The sequence below is a fragment of the Manihot esculenta genome, chromosome 4 (genome assembly GCF_001659605.2).
Source record: "Manihot esculenta cultivar AM560-2 chromosome 4, M.esculenta_v8, whole genome shotgun sequence".
Classification (NCBI taxonomy): domain Eukaryota; kingdom Viridiplantae; phylum Streptophyta; class Magnoliopsida; order Malpighiales; family Euphorbiaceae; genus Manihot; species Manihot esculenta.
In genome coordinates, this window is record NC_035164.2 from 33588618 (window position 1) to 33598678 (window position 10061).

At 35.3% G+C, this 10061-nt stretch overlaps 2 protein-coding genes across 4 annotated transcripts; both read left to right on the forward strand.

Annotated features, from left to right (window-relative positions):
- Positions 1-2149: 2149 nt before the first annotated feature.
- LOC110613249 (putative disease resistance protein RGA3) lies at positions 2150-6029 on the forward strand. 3 transcript variants are annotated; one of them, XM_043955890.1, is made up of 4 exons: positions 2150-2398; positions 2706-5557; positions 5677-5753; positions 5823-6029. In XM_043955890.1, the coding sequence occupies exon 2, from the start codon at positions 2714-2716 to the stop codon at positions 5540-5542; it is 2829 nt and encodes a 942-aa protein (XP_043811825.1). In that variant the 5' UTR covers positions 2150-2398; positions 2706-2713; the 3' UTR covers positions 5543-5557; positions 5677-5753; positions 5823-6029. The 3 variants fall into 3 exon arrangements, with proteins under 3 accessions (XP_043811825.1, XP_021609980.1, XP_021609979.1); XM_021754288.2 differs by having other exon boundaries at positions 2151-2358; XM_021754287.2 differs by lacking the exon at positions 2150-2398 and having other exon boundaries at positions 2427-5557.
- Positions 6030-6114: 85 nt separating this feature from the next.
- On the forward strand, positions 6115-6998 carry LOC110612691 (putative disease resistance protein RGA4). Its single transcript, XM_021753467.1, has 3 exons — positions 6115-6157; positions 6294-6757; positions 6810-6998. The coding sequence occupies exons 1-3, from the start codon at positions 6115-6117 to the stop codon at positions 6996-6998; spliced, it is 696 nt and encodes a 231-aa protein (XP_021609159.1).
- The last annotated feature ends 3063 nt before the right edge of the window (positions 6999-10061 follow it).

Here is a 10061-nt window from a genome sequence, read left to right on the forward strand (position 1 = left end):
ATCATACCTTAATTATTATTTTTTTTCTTCATTGTTCAATTGAATTTTTAATTTATGATCATATGAAAGATGAAGGTGAATAGCATTATCTTAGAATACTTTTCACACCATAAGTGCAACACAAAGCTACCTGCCAAAGGAAGCCAACAAAATCCTCGTTTGTTTCTCTGCAACTGTAACTTGTAAAAATGATGAAAACGGAAGCGTTTCACAGCAAAACAACAAAAACCAACCATAAAGCTCATGTCCATATAAAGCTAACCGTATATGCAGCAGGCTTTCAAGAAAGAAGTTGAGAAATGGCGGTGATCTTGATCTTGCGATTGTTGGAGTTCTGAGTTTCAACGTAGTTCTGGCTCAACCATGCGAAGGTGACTTGCAAGGTCTGATAACACAATGTGGTGTCTACGTTCAAAAGGGAGGTCCAAGAATGGATCCGTCTCAAGGGTGCTGCAATGTGATAAAGTCTATTGATATTCCATGTGTATGCAAGTACATCTCCAGGGTTATTGAGGAGGTTATCGACATGGACAAGGTGGTTCATGTTGCTGATTTCTGTGGCAAACCACTTACCCATGGCATGAAATGTGGAAGTCAGTAACTTCAATCTCTTCTTTCGATTAAATGTTATCTAAATCGCAGGCTACATAGTCCCCAGAGCTGGTTGACAAGAGCATAAATATATACAAGTATTTATGATATCCATTCAATATAATCATCTAAAATTATAATAAATTCTCATCTAAAAAATAATAAACTCTCTATATAAATATAATATTTTAATTTTTAATTAATTAAAAGTATAAATCGATTTGTATATTTGAATAATTACAAGAATTTGTTCCATCTAGAATATAAATATAGAAAAAAAAAATCTTATTCTAGTGTGGAATTGAAATAATTTATAAAATAATTGTTTTTTAATGATAAGGATCAATAAAAAGCAGCATAAGATGGATATGCAAAATGTATACAAATATTTGCCCAATTGGAAGAGTTAATTAAAAGCCACAAAAATAAAATAATATATTGTTAGTGGCGATGCCACTGTATAAAGCAGCTATTAAAGTCTCTCTAATCCATCATATTACTGCCTATAATTCAGCTTCTTTTTCTTAATTAAATTTAAATAATCAAAGGGATCACTAATTGAACGAGGTGATTATATGATGACAACTAACAGTTAACAGAAAAAAAAAAAGAGATGTAAAAAAAAAAAAACATCACATTCGTAAATTTAATTTGATGGTAAATGCATCTCAATAAATTTTACAGCTCTTCCGTACTCTTCCAACTCCCATTTTAAAAAAAAAATCTCAAAAGTAGAAAAATTACATTTTTCATACCATAAATGTGAAAAAACCTCATAATAAACTCAAAGCTGTAAGACAAAAGATTCAATTTTATAGTGAAAAATCAAGAAAGACAGCAATGGTTTTTATTTTAATTCTCGTTTTATTAATAATAATCGCAACGCAAATTTTATTAAAATATATATAATCAATTATATAAAAATTTCCATAATTATTAATAAAATTTTCTGTTAATAAATAATGTAATTCTGAAAATAAAATAATTTATTAATAGACAATGATGACAGAATGATGCAATTAATGACAATAATGACGTTGAATAATAGATAGTAATCATGCAAAATAGAACTTCAGCGAAATTAAAATTTGTAAATCTATAAAAATAACACGATATAAATTTATTATGAACTTATTAATAAATTTTTAACATACTGTATATTTATTAATATTTTATTAACGAATTTGCAATAAATTTGAGTCTGCTAATAAAATTTTTTAGTAAATCTTTTATCATGACATTTACATTTATATAATATAATAATCATTTGTCATACTAATTAACGAAAAGATTTAAGAATTTTAAAGTTAAAAAAAAAGGAAAAATCTCAAATTTACCCTTAAACTTTTAGCCCATGTTCAAATATGTCCATCTTAAAGTTTGTCCCAATATTCACCCACATCTTCCTTTTTAAGCTCAACTTAACCCATTTTTTTGTCAAAAAATTAAAATAATAATACCACTAATATTTTACTAATAAATATTTTTATATTTTAAATATTAAAGATTCAACAAAATAAAATAAAAAAAATAAAAACCAAAATCAAACCTGCCTCACGTCACTTTCCCTTTCCCTTTCCCCTTCATTCTCCAGCTCTAATAATTTTTCCCCTTCTTCTGTACCATTTTCTGGATCAACAACTTTTTAATAATTTTTCCTCATGAGCACAATCGGACTCCATGGAACCCATGAAAGCGATTCTCTTTGTTTTCTGAAGATATAAAGCAATTCTCCATCTAACTCATGAAACCAACAACCCTTGAAAGGTGCTGCGCCAAAAGCAATTTTTAAATTTCGTTTTGAAAGGTGCTGCACCAAAAGCAGACTGACTAGTTGGATCCAACGTCATAGATATTTATTTTATGCAGATAGTGGTGGAAATTGGTGGGATTTTATTGCAAAGATACAAAAGCAGAATACCGAAATTATAAAAGAAATAAAAAGAAAGAAGCTTTAGTCTATGTATTGTAACATAAAGATTCTTAATTTTAGTTTTCTTGCATATGGTAGATATTATAAATTTGAAAGCATAGAAGCGCCATTGAAGCATAATTAACATCCTTCATATTTGAAATTCTTGCTGCTCTTTCACCTTTCAGTATGGCTTTTGCAGTTATTTCCATGATCCTGGAGCGCTTGAGTTCTATTGCTCTTTCTGGGCTAGAACAAGAAGCGAGATTGGTTATGGATGTTGAGGGAGAAATCCGAAAGCTCACCTACAATCTTGAATCCATTCAAGCTGTGCTTGAAGATGCAGAAATAAGACAAAGGAAGGAGGCCAGTGTGAAAATTTGGCTAGACAGGCTCAAAGACATATCGTACGACATGGACGATGCGTTGGACGAGTGGAGCACTGCAATTTACAAGTCGCAAATTGAAGGAAGTCAACAAGCTCTGGAGCCAAAGAGGAAGGTGTGTTCTTCTGTCCCCTTTGCTCGTTTTCTCCGGAAAGAAGTTGGTCCTCGTCATGACATTGCCTGCAAGATAAAGGAGCTGAATGAAAGACTGGATGATATTGCCAGGGAGAAGGACAGGTACAACTTTAGCTTTAGAAAGAGCAATGAAAAACTTGAAAGACAGATCACTGCTTCTGTCATTGATGCAGATGAAGTGAAAGGTAGGGAGAATGATAAAAATGCAATAATAAAGAAGCTGCTGACACAGAGAAGACAAACACCAAACCCCCACATCATCTCCATAGTTGGGATGGGGGGAATTGGTAAAACAACTCTAGCCAAATTAGTCTACAACGATCCCCAAGTAGCTTCCCATTTTGAGAAGAGAATATGGGTGTGTGTCTCAGATCCTTTTGATGAAGTCAGGATTGCCAAAGCAATCCTTGAATCACTCAGAGGTACTGCAACCAATTTGGTTGAACTCCAAACTGTATTGCAGCAAATCCAACAATCCATTAAGGGAGAAAGGTTTCTTCTAGTCCTGGATGACGTGTGGACTGAAGATCCCATGAAGTGGGAAAATCTGATGCATTCTTTCAAGTGTGGTAAGCGAGGAAGTAGAATTCTGATTACCACGCGGAAGGAGAATGTTGCAACCGTCATAGGTTGCAGTGATATATTCCCACTAGGACAATTGTCCATGGAGGAATGTTGGTCAATATTTAGTCAAATTGCTTTTTTTGGAAAGACCAGTTTAGAGCGTGATCGCTTAGAAGATATTGGTAAGAGAATTGTAAAAAAGTGCAAGGGTTTGCCACTTGCTGCAAAGACACTGGGCAGTCTTCTGCGCTTCAGAAAATTTAGAGAAGAGTGGCAAAGTGTGCTAGACAGCGAAGTATGGGAATTAGAAGAAGCCGAAAAAGATATTCTAGGTGCTCTTTGGTTGAGCTACTATGATTTGCCTATGCCATTGAGACAATGTTTCTTGTATTGTGCTATTTTCCCTAAGGACTACTCGATAGAAAGGTATAGATTGATTGAATTATGGATGGCACAAGGATATCTCAAGGCAACAAAAACAAAAGACATGGAGATTGTTGGTGAAGAATACTTCCAAAATTTAGTCGTCCGCTCTTTTTTCCAAGACTTCGAGAGTCATCAGGGCAGAATAATAAGGTGTAAGATGCATGACATAGTGCATGATTTTGCCCAATTTCTTACTCAAAATGAGTGCTTTGACATGGATATCAATGGTGCTGAAGAGTCGACCATAGATCGTTCCAGTAAAGAACCACGTCATTCGATGATTGTGCTTGCTGAAAAAGCCCCTTTACCTGCTTCACTTGGTTCTCTAAAAAAGCTGCGTACTCTCTTACTTATGTCCCATGGCTATTCAGAGATTAGAGCAGTCCTTCCTAATTTATTGAATCAGCTGACTTGTCTAAGGTCGTTAAAGCTAAGTCTTTGTGGAATAAGAGAAATCCCACCTGAAATAAGCAAATTAATACATTTGAGGTTTCTTGACTTGTCTATGAATGGGTTGAAGGAGTTTCCTGAGACGATATGCGAATTATACAATTTGCAAACTTTAGATGTCCATTGGTGTCATCAGCTGAAGCTGCCCCCTGGGATAGGAAACTTGATCAATTTGAGACATTTGCATCATGACAAAACAGACAGTGTGTTGCCGAAAGGGATTGGCAAATTGAGTAGTCTTAGGAAAATAAATGAGATCACAGTTGGCCATAATGATGAGGAAGCATTTTCTCTCAGAGATCTAAAAGACTTGAACAACCTTCGAGGATTCTTATGGATACAAGGATTGGGAAATATAGCGGATGTGGGTGAGGCTAAGCAAGCACAGTTGAAGAAGAAGAATCACGTCATTAATATGAGAGTAGATTTCTTTAGAGATAAAGAAGGGACAAGGGGAATTCACGATCAACAGTTAATGGAAGGGTTAGAGCCATCTTCAAGTTTGGACGAATTAATTATAGTCAACTACCAAGGTACTACAATGGCTCCCAATTGGATGCTGTCGTTAACTAATCTAAGGGAGCTTTCAATGCATGATTGTGGAAACTGTGAGCATTTGCCTCCTAATTTGGGGAAGTTGCCTGCCCTTGAATCTCTTTTCTTTAAAGGTATGGAAGTGAAAAAGGTGGGTGCTGAGTTTATGGGAATGAAAACTCAAATTGCCAAGGAAGCATCATCGTCGTCCTCCTGCTCATCGGTTGTTTTATTCCCCAGATTGGTAAAACTGACGTTTTATGTAATGCCCAAGTTGGAAGAGTGGAACGATGGGATGATAAGTGGAGATGAAGATACAATAATGCCACGTCTTCATCATTTGAAGCTTGGTCACTGCTCAAAGTTGAGGAAATTGCCAGACAAGCTTCTGCGAAAGACGACATTGCAGGAATTGATAATTGATAGGTGCTCAATTCTTTCACCACATTACCTAAAGGGTACAGGAAAATACTGGAGTAGCATCTCTCACATTCCAAACATCAAAATCGATTGGAAAGTTCAGCAAGGAACAGACATTTACTGAGCTCATATAATTCAGGTTCTTTCTAATTGCTATGATTGTTTATTGTTTATTATTGCTTCAATTGTCTTCTCAAGCTGTAACATAATCTCAACGTTACTAATTCTTTAAATTTTTTTGGGGGCTCATTCTGACAGGGGAGTGCTGGCCTGAGGCCTCACCCACCAATTGTTGGCTTCATGGTGCTACAGATCAGTGATCTATCTAGCCGCAGGTAAAGTCCTTCTTGATATTTCATTGATTTAGGCAAAAATGACCATAAAGCAAGTCTTTTGTTATGCAGATGTCTTCTGTCCGGAGGCAAATTGTGAATCAATGATTTGTATAGTAAGAAAGTTGCAGAATGAGAGCCACATGTGTTTAGATTCCTGATAAAGAGGTTGCTGCTAAAGAATTAGGAGACACTATGAAGCCAGCTCCTGGATGTAAAGAAATAAGGATCACACAAGTGTATATCTTTGGAAAGAAATAAGAATTACATGTCAAACCAATAATAAATGTGTCATTTTGTAAGATTACAGAAATCTCACCAGCTATGAACAATTCGGTACATGTAAGGCAACTTCACTAAAGACATGGGGGCTGGTTCCATTTGCCTTGTCTCTTTGGACATGGGCTGTGTAATTTCCTCTATGAATGAATCTCTTTTTTATTGAAAAAAAAAAGAAGATAATGTAATTAAAAAATAATGTTACTCGTTTTTCCTTAAAAAATAGTGATAATTACATAATTTATAATAAAAATGGTGATTTAGGCATTGAGAAAGTGAGGCTTGTTGTTGGCTTTGAGAAAGAAGTTGAAGGGCTTAAAAGCAATCTCTTCGCCATCAAACCTGTGCTCGTTGATGCAGAAAAAAGGCAATTCAAGGAGGCTGCTGTTAAACAGTGGATAGATAAGCTCAAATCCATATGCTATGATATCGATGACGTCTTGGATGAATGGAATGCTGCAATTCTTGAATCCCAAATTGTGGGCGGAGATGAAGCTGCTGCTACTGCCGCGGCTAATCGCAGGGTTTGTCCTTTCTTCCGCTCTTCTTGCTTTTGCTTTTCTTGGTGTGAAGTTGGTTTGCGGCATGATGTTGCCTACAAGATGCAACAAATCAATGGAAGATTGAATGGTATTGCCAGCCAGAGAAACAAGTATGATTTTGCTTTGGTGAAAGATACTGAACAAATTGAGCGCCCTATGAGTACTTCTTTTTTTGATAAAACGGAGGTCAAAGGTAGAGATTTAAAAAAATGCAATAATAAATTTGTTGCTTGATCAGAGTAGTGAACAATCCAATCCTCAAGTCATTTCTCTGATGGGGATGGGGGGAATTGGAAAAACAACTCTCGCCAAACTAATCTACAATGAGAAGAGAATTTGGGTGTGTGTCTCAGATCCCTTTGAGGAGATCAGGATTGCTAAGGCAATGCTTGAATCTCTCAACGATGCTACCCCAAATTTAGTTTAACTGCAGCCATGCTTCAACAAATACAACGATACATAGATGGCAATAAGTTTCTTCTTGTCCTTGATGATGCGTGGGAAGAAAATCCAAGAAAATGGGAACAACTAAAACATTCTCTTTCATGCGGGTCATCAGGAAGTAAAATTTTGTTGACCACACGTAAGGAGATTGTTGCAAATATGGTGGGTTGTGTTGATATCTACCCATTAAAGCAATTGTCCACAAACGCTTTATCGGGCCCAGGCCCAGGCCCTTAAAAAAAAAAAAAAAACAATTAAAAGCTTTGGTTTCGGGAAGGATCCCGAAACCCCAGCCACTGTCTCCCTCCTCCTGGTGCATATACAGAGTGTAATCGGCTATTTATTCAGCTGTGCTTTAAATTCAATTTTCATTTATTCAAGAAATATAAATTATCATTATCCTTTCCCAACTTAAATAAACAAAATAGCATATTCACATATAAATATATTTAAAAAAAATATCAATGTTATATATTTATCCACTCACCAGAATATTTGGGACAAAAGACCTAGGTCGCAGGAGGACCCCTATTATCTATCCTGGAAGTTGGATCCTCTCCTAGAATGAAAAAGAAAAAGAAATAATATATCAAATAATAATGCACCCGCTTTTATGGATCTCATGAATAGGGTGTTCAAGCCCTACTTGGATAGCTTTGTTATTGTGTTTATTGATGACATTTTAGTATATTCCCGTAGCAAGGAAGAGCATGAGAAGCATTTACAGGAAAGAGTCAGAGAAGCCCAAAATCAAGATGAGCAGTTGAGTAAGATCCGGAATGAAGTAAGAGATGGCTCCCGTACCGACTTTTCCCTAAGGGAGGATGAGACTTTAATGTTTGGTGATAGACTATGTGTACCTAAAGTGGAAAGCTTGAAGAGAGAGATTATGGAGGAAGCCCATTGTTCTGCTTACTCTATGCATCCAGGCAGAGACTTAGGATTGGTCCGACCTCCTCTATACTCTAAGTGGACGATGTGGAAAGGAGGATAAACTAGGAAATGAGGACTGCTGAGCGGATCACCAAAAGGGAACTGAAATATTAAAAGAAATAAGAGTGAGTACAACATACTCAGTGAGCGGATAAATAAATAACAAAGGGGAAAAGATAAGTTTAGGTACTTAATAAGAGTGAGTACAACATACTCAGTGAGCGGATAAATAAATAACAAAGGGGAAAAGATAAGTTTAGGTATTTAATAGTACCAAATATTGAGCTAAAATAAGTCAGCTGAATAAATATAATTTAATTCCATCAATATAAAATAACCTGTGAAAAATAGAATCCGCATACATTCATAATATGTTCCCTGCAGATAATGCTGGCATCTCAGGTATAATAAAATAATAACAACCTGATAGCAATGCTGGCATCTTAGGCTCTATAATGACAAATTTGGCCCAAGAGCAAATAAAATACTGGTCATACACATGTGCAGAGCTACCCCCAAAGGGTGACTACCTGGCATACGCCCCAAAGGCTATCTGTATATCAAGCGCTGTCCCAAAGACAGTATAAATATATATATCATGCTGAAAATAAATCACCCGTCATCAAGGTGTTATCTGTTCGGTGTATATACAGAGTGTAATCGGCTATTTATTCAGCTGTGCTTTAAATTCAATTTTCATTTATTCAAGAAATATAAATTATCATTATCCTTTCCCAACTTAAATAAACAAAATAGCATATTCACATATAAATATATTTAAAAAAAATATCAATGTTATATATTTATCCACTCACCAGAATACTTGGGACAAAAGACCTAGGTCGCAGGAGGACCCCTATTATCTATCCTGGAAGCTGGATCCTCTCCTAGAATTAAAAAGAAAAATAAATAATATATCAAATAATAATAATAAAAAAATACCCTAGGACAATAATATAAAACGTAAAATACAAATTTTAAATATATATATATATATATTCTTAAGAAAATTCCGGCAGTATTTCGGCATAGTTAATCCTCCCAAAAATACTCAAACTCAACAAAAATACTCAATAAGCTGTAAATATTATTTAAATCAGCCTGTGAAAATCATTAATTCCAAAATAAATATTAAAACTCATTAATTAAATCTAACTAAAACATATACCCTTTTTATTCTCAAATCACCAAAATCACTATTTAAAAGGTAAAGAAAATAAATTATATCGTAAAAATTTGAATAAAAGGAATAAAACTCACCTATCCAATTTTGGAGCCTCTAAAAGAAATTATTGAATTCCTGAACAGGATGTAGGTTTAATCAGGATCTAGCTGCAGGATCTTAGAAGTTTGTGGGTTAAATGGGTTGAGGAGGTGGAGATTTGGATTTAAAGAAAAGGAATTTTTTTTTTTTAAACTAACAGAGCAAGCTCTGCTGTGGTTTCGGGAATGTCCCGAAACATTCCCGAAACCACAGTTTCCCTCCCCCCTTGCGAAACAGAGCTTCTGCTCTGGTTTTATAAAAAAAAAAAAATTCATCTTTTAAATCCAAATCTCCTCCTTCTCAACCCAATGAAGAGGGTATTGTGTTGTTGTAAATGTATTTTGGATTGACTAGTCCAGCTATCAGTTTTCTCTCCTATATGTTTTATAATTTGAAATTATAGCAGGTTACATGTTTTTATATATGCAAATATTAGGGGGAACTCTGTCAGTTTTCCGGGTCATATCCGTCTCTACAGTTTGGAGATTGGGTGTGACACGCTTGCTGGTCAATTTTTTGTCAGGTTGCATTCTTTGGAAGAACGGACAAAGAATGTCAACAACTAGAAGATATCGGTAGGAAAATTGTTGATAAGTGCAAAGGTTTGCGGCGTTTGCCTCTTGCTGCAAAGACTCTAGGAGGTCTTTTGCGCTTTTGAAGAACTAAAGAAGAATGGGAGAGTGTGTTGAATAGCCAGGTGTGGAAACTAGAAGAAGCTGAAAGAGATCTTCTCTTAGCCCCTTTGCAGTTGAGCTATTATGATTTGCCACCAAGTTTAAGACAATGCTTCTCATATTCAGCTGTCTACCCAAGGAGCATAAGATAATTGAAAGTTATTTAATTGAGTCA